The sequence below is a fragment of the Schistocerca piceifrons genome, chromosome 4 (genome assembly GCF_021461385.2).
Source record: "Schistocerca piceifrons isolate TAMUIC-IGC-003096 chromosome 4, iqSchPice1.1, whole genome shotgun sequence".
NCBI classification, from domain to species: Eukaryota; Metazoa; Arthropoda; class Insecta; order Orthoptera; family Acrididae; genus Schistocerca; species Schistocerca piceifrons.
This window is the reverse complement of record NC_060141.1, coordinates 105,788,203-105,808,421: the sequence shown is the minus strand read 5'-3', so window position 1 is coordinate 105,808,421 and position 20,219 is coordinate 105,788,203. Positions and strand designations below refer to the sequence as shown.

Here is a 20,219-nt window from a genome sequence, read left to right as displayed (position 1 = left end):
GTCTTATCATTGGCGCTAGGGACGTGGGAATAAGACACTGACGGATGGCAGAGACTACTCGTTGTGGTGCAAAAACAGGCGGTGACAGCTCGAACTCGGCATAATAGTCCCTCAATACGGACTACATCATTAACAGATCGTAGTATTGTTAATTACGAAATTTTTCTTGTTTTCATCCATACCACTTCCTCCCAAAATATGGAATGCAAAGAAAAAGAGGTGTGGCTGCATCCTTTAAGTCTTTCCACAGCCGGCCTTGGTGGCCGAGTGGTCCTAGACGCTTCAGTCTGGAACAGCGCGACCGCTACTGTCAGAGGTTCGAATCCTGCCTCGGGCATGGATGTGTTCAAATGGCTCTGAGCACTATGGGACTTAACTTCTGACGTCACCAGTCCCCTAGAACTTAGAACTACTTCAACCTAACTAACCTAAGGACATCAAACACAGCCATGCCCGAAGCTGGCTTCGAACCTGCGACCGTAGCGGTCGCGCGGTTCCAGACTGTAGTGCCTAGAACCGCTCGGCTACCACGGCCAGCCGTGGCTGTGTGTGATGTCCTTAAGTTGGTTAGGTTTAAGTAGTTCTAAGATCTAGGGGACCGATGATCACATATGTTAAGTCCCACAGTGCTCAGAGCCATTTGAACCAAGTCTTGTCACAAAATCCCAAGCTTTGAAAACGTGTTATGTCTTACCTGGTGTCAAAAGGAACTCCTCTCCACGATCAGGCCCTGAAAACCACATGCCGTGTCACCATCCACCGACGGATTTGCTTGGGTGCAGTAAGGAGGAGCATGTGGTCAACAAACCGCTCTCCTAGCCCCTCCTGTCCCACGTTTCCAACCTCGGAACCACCACTACTTCTCAATCGGTCTTAAGAGCTCGAGTGCTCCCCGTGCCAGTCTATAACTGCTTCCAGTATCTGGAGTTGGTCTCTGTCCCTCTGCACAATTTTCAGCCGCTCTGTTCGATTAACTACAGCGATGGACGAAAGAGAGGCATTATATTTTTAAAACTGTGTTTTTCACTCCTTTCATATCTGCATAACCTTCGTCATCTGATTTCTTTTTCTGATTTACACTCTGGAGCAGCACTGCACAAGGTATGTGGTTCCTTTTTGACTGCACTGGAACTGCCGTTGATTCTTGCAAATAAAATAGAAAACAAGTGCGTCTTAATATGTCTGATGATTATACACTTGTCTTGGTCGTTAAAAAGTTCATTCTTTGCTTTAACTTCGCAGACGCGTTTCTTGTTATCCCAACCTCACTTTTATGGCTTAAGAATGCAATGTAAGACGAAATACAGAAATGTACAATAGAATACTTTTAACATCGATCCTTAGTCTCTTGTCGCTTGTAATCATTCTATTACCACATCAATGCCCACACTGGCTCAGACAGCACGACATGTTCTGAGATAAACAACCTTTGCTACAAGGGAGCGAGCTTTACAAAGGCTCGCTACATTTTATTAACTAATATTAAAAAGAACTAATGCATAGTACACCAAATTACAAAAAAAAACGTTAACGCACTGTGACCGACGGTCACTCCTTACCTTAAAATCGAACAGCACTGAAATATAACTCTCACGCCCTTACATCTTACGGCTCATTTATTAATTTGTTTTATAACTGAAGTTAATTGGAAATGAACGTTTGGCATCATTGGCTTCGAGACCCCTTGCGGGGCAGGTCCGGCCGCCTTGAGGCAGGTCTTATTACATTTGACGCCATATTTTGCGACCTGTGCGCCGGATGGGGATGAAATGATGGTGAAGACAACACAACACTCAGTAGCTGAGCGGAGAAAATCCCCGACCCCGCCGGGAATCGAACCCGGCCCGTAGGACGGCAATCCGTCACGCTGACCACGCAGCTATCGGGGCGGACGCTGAAGATAATTATAGATGTAGGCTACTTCTAACAAGCATTGATATGTTGCAGATGTCTGTTGCGATTGGCAGTATGATACTGTTACTAGCGATACTTAGCAGCAAAGATTGTTTACCTTATAGCTTTTTGTACTGCCTCATCCAGTTTGGGCACTGATATTGTAAAGAATGTCTATAACTAACAAGGTACTGCGTAACGATGTAGAAGGTATGTTTCTGAGCTTCAATGCTTCATTGTAACGGTCCGCAGCTCGTGGTCTAGTGGCTAGTGTTGTTGCCTCTGGACCACGGGGTCCCGGGTTCGATTCCCGGCCCGGTTGGGGATTTTCTCTGCTCGGGGACTGGGTGTTTCTGTTGTCCTCATCATTTCACCATTATCATCATTCGTGAGAGTGACTAGATTGGACTGTGAAAAGAAAATGGATTGTGTAAAAAATGGGACCTTTTACGATCGCTGATGATCGAGCAATTGAGCACAAACGACAAATCATCATAATCATTCATTGGAATGCACGTATCTGTATTCCGTCTTAGACTGTATTCTTAAGCCACATATATGATAATTGGGTAGCCAGAAACGCGTCATGAGAAATAAGAGAGAGATAAAAAGAATAGGCAACAAGGAGTGTCTATAATTGTCAGTGACAACACGGTCGCAATATCCCTCGAAATGTACCTGTCAGAAACTTCGATCTATGTTCAGCCTCGTGGCTGCTGTAGGACCTCCAGATAAGACAATCACTTCCACATCCCTCAGGTGGTGTTTGCCTGCATTCAGGTGCTAGACAGCTGCGTGACAGATTGTGAGTCAAGATTTATCATATGTATATATGTAACATGCTCCAATAAGGTCCGTAGGTGGCACCGAAGGTTTTAACGTCCTGCCTGACTGGGAGAGGGAAGGGGGTGCAGCTCACGCCCAAATTAATGTTACACCCCGTCCCCATGGTCACTTCATGGGAGGGGACGAGAAAAGAAGTATTAAAAAACATATGAACTCTTTGCTGCTCCGGATCACGTTCAGATTTCGTCGATTGGTTTTTAAAAGAACCTAGTGATTCCAATATATACATCAGAGCAAAATCTGCTGTCGCGGTACACACCAAAGGTGTCAAAACACTTTCACTCTAGTTGCAGCCCCATGATGTCCGTAGAGTAGGGTTGAAACGCCTAGGGGATGGCTACACTGTCGAACGTTGTGAAGAACGGCGTGCTTTTGCTAATCGCACTGCGAACTGAAACGTGTGGGAATGAACGCTCCAAGTGAAGGGGTGGTTTAATTGACGCCCTTCCTTCATGACCTCCCTGAAACGTTCTCGTGTCGATTCTGAGTGACGTTGTGCCTGAAATGTTTTCCTCGACCACTCATAAGAAAACCGCGTGATTTAAACGCAGGCTGCCGCTGTTCTGACCTCCACTGCTGTGGAGTCAAAGGAAGAGGTGAAATGTTGGGGTGTAAAAGTAACGACTTTCCCGTCGTGTGAGGCGTATAAGGTGGTATTGGGTAGAATTGTGATGAAATTTGATGTTAAAGTGACATAATGAACATAACTCAAATAAATCCAAAGGTATATTATCAAGCTTCATAAAAAATGAAAAAGAATAAAAAATCATCTCCTAAAAATTGAAGCATATAACCATCTTTACTTCAATTTTCATTGTCATATTATTTAATAATTTCATAGGAGTACTCCCTTACGTCATTACAGTACATCTACTGCTCGCATAAACTTCTGAGCTGCGGCTTTTTTTGCGTGTGATGACACCAAGTTCTCTGAAATGTCGCCGAACCCGAGGGTGACGTCGCAAGGCGCCATGCTTTTGCACTGGTGCGAAATGACGTCCCGATACACCTGACCTGTTACAATTCCTCTGTCGAAGACATGCAGGGGTGTACGTGCACCAATCATAATTCCACCCCACACCATCAAACCATGATCTCCATACAGGTCCCTTTCAAGGACATTAAGGGGTTGGTATCTAGTTCCTGGTTCACGCCTGATGAAAACCCGGCGATAATCACTCTTCACACTGTACTGGACTCGTCCGTGAACATAACCTGGGACCGCTGTTCCAATGGCCATGTACTGTGTTCTTGACACCAGGCTTTACGGGTTCTCCTGTGGCCAAGGGTCAGTGGAATGCACCTTGCCGGTCTCCGAGCGAATAAACCATGTCTCTTCAGTCGTCTGTAGACTGTGTGTCTCGAGACAACTGTTCCAGTGGCTGCGGTAAGGTCCCGAGTAAGGCTACCTGCAGTACTTCGTGGCCGTCTGCGTGCACTGATAATGAGATATCGGCCTTCTTGTGGTGTTTTGCACTGTGGACGTCCCGTACCGTAGCGCCTGGACACGTTTCCTGTCTGCTGGAGTCGTTGACATTACCTTCAGATCACACTTTGTGACACATGGAGGGCCCGTGCTACGACCTGCTGTGTTTGACCAGCCTCCAGTAGCCCTAGTATTCTACCCTTAATAACGTCATCAATATGTGGTCTTTGAGCCATTTTGACCACAAAGTCACCATTAGCACGTCTGAAAACGTCTGCACACTTACTCGCTGCACCGTACTCTGACATGCACCAACACACCTCTGGATATGTGGTCTGCTGCCAGCGCCACTGTGCGACGACCACAGGTCAAATGATTTAAACCCACGAACCGCCCACCAGAGCGTTGTATCAGCTTAATCCTTAACTTATGAGCATGAGTGTATTAACTGAGCTATAGGAGTGCATTTGCCTGCAGTAATTCTGTGAGCAGCTGAGCAGTGTGCACTCGCGCTTGATGTGCTGCGGCCGGAGCCGACAGACTGCCTGTAGCGGCGCCGCCTTTGCAGATGTCCCCGTGACGACGCTGAAGCTGGGGACGTCGCTGCGGCCCGAGAGCATCCGCGAAGGCTCCGACGTCTACTTCGACTGCCACGTGAAGGCGCAGCCGCCCGTCACCCGCGTCGAGTGGAGGCACAACGTAAGTACTCGCCACTTGCCGGCTCCCGTACTGTGTACTTTGTCGTTCTGCTGTTGTGGCCAGAGAAATGGCCCGACGCAGCTCTCCAAGCAAGGCAATTCTGTGCAGTCTTAACAACTCGAGCCATCTTACAGTAGTCAACTCTAGGTCCTCTCTTGAAATTTTTATCACGCACTCTTCCCTCCTTAACACAACAACAAATGACTTGATGTTGTTTTAGAATGTTCTAATCAGCCGATCCGTTCTCTTATGTCGAATGCCGTAATTTTTCCCTTCCCTATTCGATTCAGCACCTCTTCATCAGTTTCACAGTACAGTAGAGCGTCGATTATCCGAAGTAATTGGGGGACATGGGTGTTCGGAAAACTGGTTTGTTCGGATAACCGAACTGTACATGTTTATTTGCCAAAAAGAAATACTGTACAGATAATTTATTCATAAAACAGGCATCTCTTTTAGTATTACAAAGTAACATACAAAAGCAACTTCAGTTTTTTTATATCCGTAATTGTCGACTTCCCCACGTTGCACTCATTGAATAAAGTAGTTGCAGATTCACCTTCTTCTAACCTTTCAATAATCTCGCACTTGTCCCTCATACAAAGGACAACACGTTTACGTTTAAGCATTTTGTATCGTCAAGTTCACTTCTTCACGCAGCAGCACACAAGTGGTCGTAACAGAGAACAGAAGGTGACTGTTTGCACCGTGAGAAGCTCTTCTCGGGTGCGCGCAACCCTTCAAACTGCGCGGAGCGGCACGCCTAAACTCTAAGCTGGCGCAGCTGTTGCTGTGAACAGCTTTGATACAGCCGCTACTTCTACTGCCAGTGCCAAGCCGACAGAAGTGTGCTGATTGTTGAAACACAGCGACTGGCGGCTTCACCTGTCAGCAGCACCCTGTGAAGGCCTCATTAGAAGCAATGTTCCGCCAGCGGTGGCCCAGTAGGGCGACTACTGTGGGAAACTTGGTTTGGGAGCGAGGGGGATGATGGACGGTAGGGTGGAAGAGTAAAAGGTGTGAGTGAGTACACAGTTCGGTTAAGCGGTCATTCGGTTGACCGACGTTCGGATAATCAACGTTCTACTGTATATCCATATATTGTTGTTGTTGTTGTAGTCTTCAGTCCAAAGACTGGTTTTATGCGGCTCTCTATTCTACTCTATCCTGTGCAAGCTTCTTCATCTTCCAATACCTACTGCAACCTACATCCTTCTGAATCTGTTTAGTGCATTCATCTCTTGATCTGCCTCTGCGATTTTTACCCTCCACGCTGCCTTCCAATACTAAATTGGTGATCCCTTGATGACTCAGAATATGCCCTACCAACCGATCCCTTCTTCTAGTCAAGTTGTGCCACAAATTGCTCTTCTCTCCAACTCTATTCAATACTTCCTCATTAGTTGTGTGATCTACCCATCTAACCTTCAGCATTCTTCTGGAGCACCACATTTCAAAAGCTTCTATTCTCTTCTTGTCCAAACTATTTATCATCCATGTTTCACTTCCATACATGGCTACACTCCATACAAATTCTTTCTGAAATGACTTCCTGACACTTAAATCTATACATGATGTTAACAAATTTCTCTTCTTCAGAAACGCTTTCCTTGCTATTGCCAGTCTACATTTCATATCCTCTCTACTTCGAACATCTTCAGTTATTTTTCTCCCCAAATAGCAAAAGTCATTCACTACTTTAAGGGTCTCATTTCCTAATCTAATTCCCGCAGCATCACCCGATTTAAATCGACTACATTCCATTATCTTCGTTTTGCTTTTGTTGATGTTAATCTTATATCCTACCTTCAAGACACTGTCCATTCCGTTCAGCTGCTCTTCCAGGTCCTTTGCTGTCACTAACAGAATTACAATGTCATCGGCGAATATAGTACGTTCAAAATCAGTTGCGACTTTTGACGTTTGACTGACTGTAGGGGGAAGAGACACCGTGGCGCAGGTAACACCAATGGCGATCCGGCTTTCCCTAACACTCCGCCAGCGGTTCGGCTGGTAAAGCGCCCCTGTTGCTTCTCTATGAGTAAACATTACCACATAGTGACACGCATCAACGCTCATCAAATCTCGTTGGTCGTTTTTTCTCGCTTTGAAATGTTCTGTAGTCATCAGGTATTGTGAACAAGTGTTTCGTGTTGACGTTGCATTAATAACAACAGTGCAGTACATCGAAATACGAGATTTGCAATAAAAATGTCGTCCAAGAACACGTCATCGGCTGACAAGACAACGTTCTGCTGCACAACGTTCCTCGGAATTCGCCAGTAGTAATGGACAAAACCCATACCACACTGCTGCGATGCACAAAGCATCAGCAGTGCAGTGTACATAAGCTGATATTTTGCTCTGGGTACGCCGCCCGCAGTTACCGAGTGGTTCTAGGCGCTTCAGTCTGGAACCGAAATAGTGTATTGTTAAACTAACAACTACGTGCATGTCAGATCAATAGTTTACAAAACAGACAATTCTCAGTATAAAAATAAACGTGTAACTTCATCTCTTATATTGTTACAAAATCCACAGCAGTTCTCGTTTCACTAGCTACCGATAGCCCTCTTTAATTACATTATATGAATATAAAATCAGTAGTCTCCTGAAAATCACGGTAGATATGTAAGTTTTGCATATTAACCATATGGCAAAACACTCTCGTCTTTGGGCGCTATCATTTGCCAAGATCTCGTTTCGATATCTCAAAACATTTATAGGATACGAAGAATTTATGAATATTTCATTCTATCTTTTTCACTGACGCACGATTTCGTGGCGGAGCGCTTTACATACATCCCATTTTCTTGAAATTGGAAACAGACAGCTGGATCCTTCCAAATTTAATAAATAATTCAATATATCACCTACATTTAATCCACAGGTACATCTAACCTAACACACACCACACACAAATTCATAGCGTCACCTGTTTTTCACGGCAACTAAAAATTTCTTGCATTAGTTTATGTATTATTGAAACATCGCAACGACTATGACCATTAACAGAATGATAGGCGGTTCATCAAGAAGGTGACGAATTAAACTATTAAATGTGCCAGAATAAGAGTTTACTACCCAATAGTTTCTTGAAAATCGTTTCAGAAAGATCGCAGATCAGATGGCATTCTGTTCACACAGTCGCACGACCCTGCCAGATTCCGTGCCGAATAGAGCTGGCATTATACTGTACTGTTGTCGCCTGCTGACGTGCGCAGCACACGCTGGCAACTACGCATCCCTCCATTGGTTCCGTATTGAACTGTCGAAATTCCCAACTTATTTTAAACGTACTATAATCTTCCAATTCTGTATAGGAACTTCTCAAAATCTTCTACTGTTGCACTACAGAATAATTCTTCCAGAAAAAAACTTCGTAGAACTTATATTTATGTCGATATTAATAACTTTTTCAATTTCAGGAATGATTCTCTCTTTAAGGCCAATCTAGAATTGTTCCCATCTTCTTTTACATCCTCTTCCATTTCCATAACTTTCTCTAGAAAATCGTTTCCTTTGTACACTCCTTCATTGTTTCCAGCCCTCCCTTCTTACCTTAGTAATGAGTTGCCATTTGAGCTCTTGGTATTCAGACAGCTGCTTTCTTCTCCAAATGTTTCCTTGATTTTCCTGTTAGTGGCGTGAAGATTTTCTGTAGTCACACTTTGCATTTATCCTATAGGTTCTTTTGATTTGCCAATATTAACTTTCACTTCCTCTAAGTCTTATACTGAGACATCTGTACTCCTTTTCGTCTGCTTTTTACATTGCATTTTGATATTTTCTCTGTCATAAAAAAGCAATGTCTAGCTGTTATCCAAGGATTTCTACTGAGATTTCTCTCTTTGCCTTTGCTGCCATCACTATTTTATCCTTCATTTGTCTTCCTTTATATATTTTCCCCTGTTCTTGCTGCATTTTTGGCGAATTTTACCCGTGAAACTCTCCCCTATAAATGGCTCTTACAGTTTATCCACGTATTATCTCCTGAATTTCCTACCGTTTTGTCAATTCTTCAGTTTCAATTTGCAGTTCATAAACAATAACGTTTCATCTGGGTCCACATATGATCATGGAACAGTTTTACTGTATAATATCTGAGTTGAAAATCTGTGTCTTCCTCAGTTTTTACCTCTCTTCCACATACACAACCTTTCCTATCATGATTTTTAAATCGACTGTTATCAATAATCAAAGTCTGATCTCTGCAGTATTCTAACAGATGGCTTTCCATTTCATTTCTTTCTTCCAGTCCAAGTGCTTCTACTACATTTACTTCTGTTCTTTTTCTTCATCTTGAATTCTAGTCTCTCACCACAAATTTTCTTCTCACACAAAGATTTTCTTTCTTTTAATTTCGTCACACATTCGTTCTACTTGTTAATCCTTCGCAGAGTTTTTAGACAGAAGTGGAAGTAAGACTGTAGTGAGATTTGTGTTTATCTTGACTATGATAAACAGTAGTTTACCAAAAATTTTATATTATTTATTTGTTAGTGATGTGGTTTTTTGTGCTTTGTAGAAACAAATATGCCAACTTGAACGTATCTTTGTCATAGAATCATGACGCTTATTTTGAAAACATAAATGAAAATGAGGGCTTTTATATGGCCACCACAGTGAACTGAATCAACGTACATATTCAGAAAACATTGCGTGTGTTTCGAATATATCTATAGCAGACCTCAGATCGAGCGATTATAATGTCTATCTTTCATTATTTCGACCCTCCTTTCATTTCGGTCCACAGTCATTTCACAGAGATGGCTTTCGTTATGGCTGTGACAGGCATAAGAATCTGCAATCGGTAAGAAGTGCAACGACTGGGTTCTTCGTGTGGAAGAATGTAATTTAAGATCATAACAAATACATTTGTTTCCTTAAAATACGGATGTTTAGCACCACGGTTCAATCGTCTGGAATTAAGCTGTACAAAACTTATTCCTAAACAGTTTAAAATCTTTGCTTAAAAGGAGACAGAGCGTGTCAATCTGGAAAGCGACTCGGTTTTAAACCGATCAGCGCGTCCCTCTCGAGTAACCCGCAACAGCCAAAGAGATTCATTTTTCCTTAGGAAACCTTTCTGTGAACATTGATGTATGCCGATCAATGGTTTCCTCCATATTGTGACGTGGCCACGTTTAAGTCGCTATGCAAACTTATCTATTGTTCGCTGTAGCAAGAACCGTTAAGAATTGGCAGCAATTAAGACGTTAACATCATCCCTGCTACAAATTATCAAAGCTCACCTCCCTACTTCCTCACTTATCTCTCTCTCTCTCTCTCTCTCTATCTCTCTCTCTCTCTCTCGAAGAGTTAGTTCGAGGTTTATTTCCTTGTAGCTAGTATTTCCGTGGTCACTGTAACGCGTATCATTAGTGGACAGTGTGTGGTGTCGATAAACTCATGATTCAGAACTTCTCAGGTAGAAGTCGCAGCTGTTGAACTGGGTAAGAGTGTAGCGGACTTACTGATAAGACATTTCTTACCAGTCATGATTTACAGAAGAGATACTACAGATCCAACCAAGTTCCTTTAGGAAGCACAAGAGCGTTACGGAGACATTCAACAAACTACGTGGCACTAAAGTGCTTATCACGGAGAAGGCTACCGTTGAAACCCGGACAGTGTATTACTTCCTGCTGCATAAGTCATTTGATACGAACACGACGAGAAAATCACAGAAAATAGAGCTTGTACGGAAGAGTACCAACCATCATCCTTTACACACGCCATTCGCCACTGGAAAAGGGAAGAAGATGAAGAAGATGACACTGATACTAGATGTACGCTATGACGTACGCTGCAATGTGCCTTGCGACTTGTAGATGAGAGGTTATGCTCAGAACTCGTGTTGTGCGAACTTCCGCCAGAAGTCAGTATTCTAAAATTCCGAAATTGCAGAAAACAGTTTCAGAAAAAGTGTACTAGCAGCATTCTGAACGGCCTGATACCATAAGGTGCAACTTGGAAAGTTTAAGGGAAGACAGTATTAGGTACTTACAGGAACAGAGATTGGGAAACAGGTGGGGAGTGCAGAGAGAACAGCACAAGGGGAATATGCTCATACAAACAAGGTCATAGTTGAAACATCGAAAGAGGCCCTTAGAGAACACGAGAAGAAGATGAAACCAGTTTGGCGGGATCCAGAAACAGCAGAGATAATCGAACGGAAAAAAGAAACTTGTTTACGTTCCTGAATTTGAATGACGGTCAGAGTAGAGATAGTTATAGGACACTGAATCGCGAAGTACAAAGAAAAGTGTTAAAAAGGAAAAACAAGGCGTGGGAAGAAAGATGTGAGTATGTACAGAGGCTGCTAGGTGGTGGTCCTAGTGCTGAGGAATGGACAACAATCAAATTAATTCGAGTCTCAACTAGTGACACGTTACGTGATAATAATGATATGGAGTGTTTTCAAGATGTATTCCAGGAAAATCGGCCTGTATTTTCACACAGAGGTGAGGTGAGGATGCAACAGGAGGAGTTATGGCCTGTAGATGCTGTAGGTCTTCAGTAGGTTGTGAGAAGTTGCCAGATGAAGCTGGCATCAGGATACGAATCAATACGTCCAGAGCTGGTAACTATTGGCCTACCGAAATTGTCTGAGATGCTAAAGAGGCAGTTTGTGAGAGTGTTAAATGGAGTTGATGTTCCATCGGAATGGAAAACATGTTACACAAATCATTACAGAGAATTGACAGTTCTCCTATTCGCCAGAAGACTGTACTTGAATGTACTGAAAGATATCATAGAGAAAGAATCAAGTCAGAAGCAACAAGTAGAGCACACAGGATTCCAAGCAGGAAGATCGGTGACTGACAATATCTTCGTAATGGAACTAATATGTGAAAAACTCACAAAGGTTGGACTGGAGACACCTGTTGCATTGACTGGAGAAAGCATATGCGGCAGAAGCTGAAAGTCATAGAGCTAGATCAAAGATTGCTAAAGGCTGTTATGAAATTATGTTAAAGTATCACAGCGAGAGAAAGTACTGAGAAAAGCTTGACAAATTCGAGGTTAGTAAGGGTTTCAAGCAGATTGTAGGCTGTCACAAAACTTCTTTAAACTGTGTGTAAGAGCAATCCTGCAGACACGGCATATAAAATACCAGATTGTGGGAGTGACAGTAGAGGACAGCAATATTAAAGCAGGTGACCAGATTGTACTAGTAAAAGGTGAGGATGATATGTACTGTATGACAAGAACGCTTAAAGTGGAATACAGTAACTCTGGCTTGAAGAGGAACATGAAAAAGTGTGACTACTAGGCTTCCGGAAAGGAAAAAGTGAATAATTTGGAGATAGAGGGAGACGTAATTATATGTGCGAGAATGCCAAAATATCATGGCGTATTATTTAACAAAAGAGGCACAAACAATCGTGAAATCGCTGATATTATTAGAAAAGGAAGAGCTGCTGAAAGCCGGCCGCGGTGGTCTAGCGGTTCTAGGCGCGCAGTCCGGAACCGCGCGACTGCTACGGTCGCAGGTTCGAATCCTGCCCCGGGCATGGATGTGTGTGATGTCCTTAGGATAGTTAGGTTTAAGTAGTTCTAAGTTCTAGGGGACTGATGACCACAGATGTTAAGTCCCATAGTGCTCAGAGCCATTTGAACCATTTCAGCTGCTGAAATGGCAATGAACTCTGTTCTGTGGAGTAAGAACGGGATGTGTGAGACCATAGTTCAGAGTGTACTTTTGTACGGAGCAGAAGCCTCGGACGTCAGCAAGAAAAAAAAAGAAATGAAGTAAAGAAGTGCTTGCCACTGAGACAAATTTCTTAAGACGAAGTTCAAGTTGTAATAGGACGGACATGATAGGAAATGACGTAAACCGACAAAGGATGAAAATGAATAGCAATAACCGTGACGTCATTCCACAAAAGCAGCTGATGTGGTTTGGCCACACGAACAGAATGAAAAAGACAGATTATCAAATAGGATACTATTATGGACACCATACCAGAGTGAGAAAAGGGGCCGCCCACGACGCAACTCGCAATATGATGTGAAGGAGATAATGGAAGCAAGAAATATGAACTTTGGGGAAAGTCAAGACAAAACAAGACTGCGACTGGGGGTGGAGAAGCGGCGCTTGTCCTAGATAATCAACAAGAATAGGGAGAAGTAAGAGTATCACTGTGTCTGCTGTCTCCCCTGGCTTTCTGTAAAATTTGGATTCGTCGTTTCCTTGCATTTCATATGGCAGCTCACGTTCATCCACCTGCCCTTCTAGTAATTTGTTGGACCTTCATTTTTGAGTAATTCTGCTCTCAGGTATGGTTAGGGTCATTCTGAAGGTACGAAATTTCGGCAACCTGACTTGTTTTCATCCTCTGAAACACGCCCCTCCCTCCTGCTGTCGTTCACAGGTCGGTAATTACAGGGCATGGGTACTTTGGGGGGGGGGGGCGGGTGATGGGAGAAGTGAGCCTTCGGTAACGAGCTGCGATCCTCATCGCCCGTTCCGCACCTCTAGCCCCAGAACGCTGCTAATGTCGGAGAGGCGTGGTCTTAGCTCTTCAATCGCTGTGGCGTGAGCGGATGCTTCCGTAGAAATGTTGACGGAAAACTGTACACATTTAACATGCATCTACAAACCAACTAGTGGTGTGCAACGGAGGGTACCTTGTGTTCCACTGTCATTTCCCACCTTTCCTGTCCCAGTTGTGAATGGTGGGTGAGAAGAAGGACTATTGATAAGAATCAGTGAGATTGCATTTCTGTAATTTTACCTTCAGAGTCTTTCAACGACATAATATTTGGATGAGTAAATACTATGACTGTTCTAGGGAGATACACTCCCGTAATTTTTACCGTAAATCAGAGCTTGAGGTACACTCTCGGTAATTTTTACAGTAAAGCAGTGTTTGGTGTATATCGCTTCTGTGGATGCCTTTCCCACTACAGATGAATGAGCATTTTAGTGACGCTTTTGCGCTTACTAAGGAACATGTGAAGAAAAGCGCTAGTCTTATTTGTATCGTCTCTGTTTACTTTATCAGTTCCATCTGGCAAGCGTTCTTCAACAATATTTAACTATCGGCCGGACGACGGTTTGAGAGCCACCTGCTTTGTGTGTAGACTACACTTCCCGAGGATTCTTCCAAGAAACCTCAGTTTGCCATCTATCACTCCTACAATTAATGCTAGGTTGTCCCTGGCCTTCAGTATATGAGGTCTTTCTAACCTTGGTTCGTATGTATTGTATGTTAACCGGGGACCTAGAAACGACGGACAGGCTCCGTCCCGGCCGCAGCCGCAGTGGTCCACAATCCCACGACGACTACCGCAGTCCACTTCACCCTTCCGCCGCCCCACACCAAACGCAGGGTTATTGTGCTTTTCGGCCCCCGGTTGATCCCCCCCCCCCCCCCCAACCCCAGGGAACGTCGGGAACGTCTCACACCAGACGAGTGTAACCCCTATGTTTGAGTGGTAGAGTAATGGTGGTGCACTCGTACATGGAGAACTTGTTTGCGCAGCAACCGCCGACATAGTGTAACTGAGGCGGAATAAGGGGAATCAGCCCGCATTCGCCGAGGCAGCTGGAAAACCGCCTAAAAACCATCCACACACTGGCTGGTTCACCGGACCTTAAAACACATCCGCCGTGCGGACTCGTGCCGGGGACCAGGCGCTCCTTCCAGCCCGGAAAGCCTTGCGTTAGACCGCACGGCCAACCGGGCGGGCTGACCTTGGTTTACAGTGGATGCTCCTTCGCTTTTACAACTTATAACAACATCATCGATAATTCCACTTCGGTAGCTTTAGAGGGGTTGAAATGTCCCTGTTGGATCTGTTACTTATTACTTCTTCTTTGGTTCCATCTTAAACCGCTCCATACCCACACTGCCAAATATTTAACGTGTGTGATTACTTCGAATGAATCTTCAACTGAAGTGAAATTTTACACAAACGGCTCTTTTTGGTTATTTACACCATCTCATGAAAAGTATCCGGACACCGCTACGTAATGCGGAATTGAACACTAAATGTCACGAGAGGCGGATCTGCTACTACAAATGGTTGTATTTTGTTCTCAATAGAGAAGCGGCAACAGCAGAATGGGCTAGACAGGAGAGCTCAGTGACTTCTAACGTGAGTAGTCATTGGATGTCACGTAGGTAACAGAACCAACAGCAATATTTCAACACTTCTAAAACTATCCAAGTCGCCTGTTGATTATGTGATTATGAGGTGGACACGCGAAGGAACATCCACAGTAGACCAAGGCCAAGCGGACCTCACGGACAAGGACCGCCCAGTACTGAGGATGGTGGTGTAAAACATCGTACGAATTCAGCTGAAAGTATCATTCTTGAGTTCCAGAGTACCACCACGAGTCCACGTAGCACAGTGACTGTGTAAGGAGTTAAAAAGAGTGGAGTAAAGTAATCGAGCTGCTCCTCGTACGTCACACACGTCTCACAGTATAGTCAGCGATAAGTGACGGGTGAGCTGATGACTCCACTGGACGGAGGATGACGGGAAATGAGTGTTCTGAAGTGATGAAACTTTCTATAACCTGTGGGGAACGGATGGATTTGGCGAATGCTTCGACATCTTTGCCAGCCATCCCCCAACAGTGCCAATAGTGAAGTACGATGGAAGTAGTGTAACTGTATGCGGTTCTTTCCTGTGGTTTCTGTGTGATCTCATTATTGCGCTTACGGTAGCACGAAATGTAGAAACATTTGAACACGTGTTACAACATTGTGTACTGCGTACAGTAGAGGAACAGTCCTGACACGATGGTTGTCTGTAGTAGCATGGCCGTACACCACATGATAGAGCAGCATTTGTCAGGAAATGATTTGTGGACAATTTTTGCTGAGTCGACAGTCTTAGACTGGTATGATGCGGCCCGCCACGAATTCCACCTCTGTGCCAACCTCTTCGTCCCAGAGTAGCACTTGCAACATACGTCCTCAATTATTTGCTAGATGTACTCCAATTTCTGTCTTCCTCTACAGTTTTTGCCCTCTACAGCTCCCTCTAGTACCGTGGAAGTCATTCCCTCACGTCTTAACGAATGTCCTGCCACATTGTCCCTTCTCCTCGTCAGTGTTTTCCACATATTCCTTTTCTATCCGATTCTGCGCAGAACCCCCTCATTCCTCACCTTATCAGTCCACCTAATTTTCAACATTCGTCTACAGTACCCATCACAAATGCTTCGTTCCTCTCCTGTTTCGGCTTTCCCACGGTCCATGTTTCACTACTGTACAATGCTGTGCTCCCAACGTACATTCTCAGAAACTTCTTCGTCAGATTAAGGCCTGTGGTTGATACTAGTAGGCTTCTCTTGGCCAGGAATGTCCTTTCTGCTAGCGCTTGTCTACTTTTGATGTCCTTGCTCCATCCGTCACTGTTTATTTTGCTACATATGATGCAGAGTTCCCTAGCTTCATCTACTTCGCGACCATCAATCCTGATGCTAAGTTTCTCGCTGTTCTCATTTGTGCTACTTCTCATTACTTTCGTCTTTCTTCGATTTATTCTCAGTCCATAGACTGTTGATTCGATTCAACAGATCATTTAATACCTCTTCGCTTTCGCCCAGGATAGTACTAACATCAGCAAATCGTGTCATTGATATCCTTTCGCCTTGAATTTTAATTCCACTCCTGAACTTCTCTTGTATATCCGTCATTGCTTCTTCGTTGTGCAGATTCAACAGTAGAGTTGAAAGACTACATACCTGTCTTACACTCTCTTTAATCCGAGAACTTCGTTCTTGGTCGTCCACTTTCATTATTCTCTCTTGGCTGTTGTACATATTGTGTATTGTCTCTTTCTATAGCTTACCCCTATTTTTCTCAGAATTTCAAACATCTTGTACCATTTTATGTTGCCGAACGCTTTTTACAGATCGACAAATCCTATGAACGCGTCTTGATTTTTCTCTAGTCTTGTTTCCCTTATCAGCCGCAACGCCAGTGCTGCCTCACTGGTGCTTAACCTTTTCTAAAGCGAAACTAATTATCATCTAACAGATCCTCAATTTTCTGTTCCATTGTTCTGTGTATTGTTCTTGTATGCAACATTGATGCATTAGATATTAAGCTGACAGTGCGGTAATTCTCGCACATATCGGCTCTTGCAATCTTCAGAATTGTGTGGATGATATTTTTCTGAAAGTCAGATGGTATGTCGTCAGACTCATATATTCTATGCACCAACGTGATTAGTCGTCTTGTTGCCACGTCCGCCAACAGTTTTAGAAATGGGATGTTATCTATTACTTCTAGCTTATTTGATATTAATCCCTCCGAAGCGCTTTTGAACTGTGATTCTAATACTAGATCCCCTGTCTCTTCCATATCGACTTTTGTTTCTTCTTCTAACAACTCAGACACGTATTACCCCTCACACAGACCTTCAACGTACTGTTTCCACCTATCCGCTGTCTCTTCTGCACTTAACAGTGGAATTTCCGTTGTACTCTTAATGTTACCTCCCTTGCTTTTAATTTCCTCGAAAATTGTTTTGACTTTCCTATACGCTGATTCAATCCTACTGACAATCATTCTTTTTAGATTCCTTCACATTTTTCATGCAGCCAACTCACCTTAGCTTCCCTGCATACCTTATTCATTTAATTCCCAGCGACTTACATTTCTGTATTCCTGATTTTCCCTGAACATTTTTGTACTTTCTTCTTTCATCGATCAACAAGAGTATTTCTTCTGTTACGCATGGCTTTTTGGGAACAATAACATTCTTGAAATGGGTTGACCTACCCACAGACCCGACTACAACTGAACGGAACACCTTCAGGGTGAGTCAGATCGTCGTCGTTGATCTAGACTCCAGTGTCCAACATCAACAACTTCTCTGATTTCGGCTGCTGAGGAAGAATTGGCTGCCATTCCTCGACAGACATTCAGACGTCTCATTTAAAGTGTTCTCAACTGAGTTCAAGCCTCCATAAAGGAAAAGGATGGACACCACTGACAAAAATTGCTCTGAGCACTATGGGACATAACATCTATGGTCATCTGTCCCCTAGAACTTAGAACTACTTAAACCTAACTAACCTAAGGACATCACACAACGCCTAGTCATCACAAGGCAGAGAAAATCCCCGATCCTGCCGGGAATCGAACCCGGGAACCCGGGCGCGGGAAGCGAGAACGCTACCGCACGACCACGAGCTGCGGACGGACACCACTGACATTCATGTCCACTAATAGGTGTCCGGATAGTGTTGAGGAGATGATGTGAGTGTACTAGCTTACTTTTATATTGATGCTGATCACTGCATCACCAGTCGATCCTCTGCAAGCCACCTTGGATTTCGCCACAGTTTTCTAGCGTTGCAACTACTTGCATGTATACCAGCGTCATCACCCATGAACAGCCAATCGGAGTTTCAGACATCCTCCATTTCGTCCTTTATAATTATTGTGTTAAGTAGTGGTATTATAACACTGCCTCAGCCTACGCACAAAGATATTTTTACGCCCTACAATTTCTCTTCGTTACGAGTGACATGTTGCATTTTGTTTTCTAGGATCTCATTTGTCCAGTCACAAAGCTGGTTTTGTATTCCGGATACTCCTGTTTTCTTCATTGGGCGATGCTACGAAATTGTTTCGAACAACTTCAGTAGGTCAAAAAAATCATCAACCTGTGCTCTGTTATTTGCTACCTGCTCGGTCTCGTGGGCGATCACAGCGGTCTGGTTTGTTTGCGGAATCCATCTTGATTTCTCTCTATAAAAGTTTTCGGTCCCACATGTCTTTATACACCAGCATACAACAGTTTCCAAAGTTCTACAACAGCCTGGAATTCATGGTGTAGCCCTATGATTTTACGAGTGCATTCGATTATCTTTCTTGACAACAGGAATGACATTCGTGTTTCTCTTTTCTTTAGGAACGCTTCGTCCCCTGGCAACATACAGTAAACTGCTGCGAAAAGAGAAGTTAGTTCATTCGCATTATCTGTATAGAATCGTGTAGGTATCTCATCGGATCCAGTCGTCACTCCTCTGTTGAGTGTGAAAGATTTTGTACCTCTCCGTCACTTAATTCTGTACCTGACATGTCAGCGTTCGTCCAACGATTGGAAGGAGGATCCTCAGCACAGTCATTCTAAATGATACTGTTTTGGAAAAGAGAATGTAGTATACCCGGAATGTATTCGCAGTTGAGAATGTGGATGGCCATCAGCTGTTCACTGGAATGATGACAATGAAAATTTGTGCTGGACCGGGTCTCGAACCCAAATTTCCGTTTATCGCGAGAGGTCGCATTACCATTAGACTATCTGAGAGCACTTCGCGGTCAATCCCAAACTTGCATATGTCATAAACTACGTGTCTACAGCCTGCACACGTACATCCATTATTTATATTCCTATACAAGGGATGTATTTTAATAGAAAATTGGTTGATCATTTCATAACGGCTGTAGTCGCCGCAGCGCACTTCTGAACAACACAGCCACTGCAAAATCGTAGAACTTAGTATCTTGGAATGTGTCTCATTTTGGCTTGAAACACAAGAATAATACGGAAAAAGTGTAGCTTGTAATAAACCCTCTTTCAGCCTTTGAACTGGATTAAATCTCAAATTCATTGGACAGAAATAATCAAGAGCGGAAGTTCCTATTTTGAACATGACCAGAGGAACTATTCGTGCGTCAGCTCCACTCGAAACGGCGAACACACCAAATAGAGAATGAACGGAGTTTCGCTGTGTATTCACGCAGATGTATTTATCGTCCGGTGGGTGGACCAAACGTTCGGCAGACGGTCGTTAGGCGAATAGCGGCGGCGCGCAGTGAAAGCACCTCTCTGCGAAAGCGTTCCCGGCAGCCACCACTTTGACGCGACGACACAAATTATCAGCCACTCGAACCTTTCCGGTCTCGGTCCATTCAGTGCCCGTGGACAGGCTGGTGAAAGGCGCTGCACCGACCCGGGCAGCCGTGCCCGCAGATCCGCGCGTTCATGAATCACTTACCAAGGCCGGCCCGCCACCTCAACGCCGCCCGTCGCTCGCATACCGGGCCACTTGTCGGTCCGAATGTCGTCCACAGCCGCCTCTGCGGCCGGTCAAAGCTGATTCCCTTCAGACGTGTGCCTGCAGCAAATTCGGAAACGGCATTCAATCGAGTTCTGCGCCCGAGCTGCTGCTACAGCGACACGGGAGGCTTTTTTTGTCCCCCTCTTCCTCTTAACTCTCTTAATTTCCGTGTCAGTTCATTTTTCATAATTACCAACAAGTGAGGGCAAATCTGAATTGACAGTTCCCTTTGCAGCAACTAATCTTGTTACTGCGTGGCTTTTTGGGAAGACACGAGAGCAAGACTTGCTGTAAAGCCTCTTGACGTGT

General features: G+C 44.1%; 1 protein-coding gene across 1 annotated transcript in view; it reads left to right on the top strand.

The window, feature by feature from the left end:
* The window catches only part of LOC124795635 (nephrin-like), a 910,890-nt gene that overhangs the window by 726,451 nt on the left and 164,220 nt on the right, over positions 1 to 20,219 (top strand). The window contains exon 8 of the mRNA XM_047259707.1: positions 4,734 to 4,864. Within this exon, the coding sequence (XP_047115663.1) occupies positions 4,734 to 4,864 (131 nt within the window). The remainder of the gene's footprint in view (positions 1 to 4,733; positions 4,865 to 20,219) is intronic.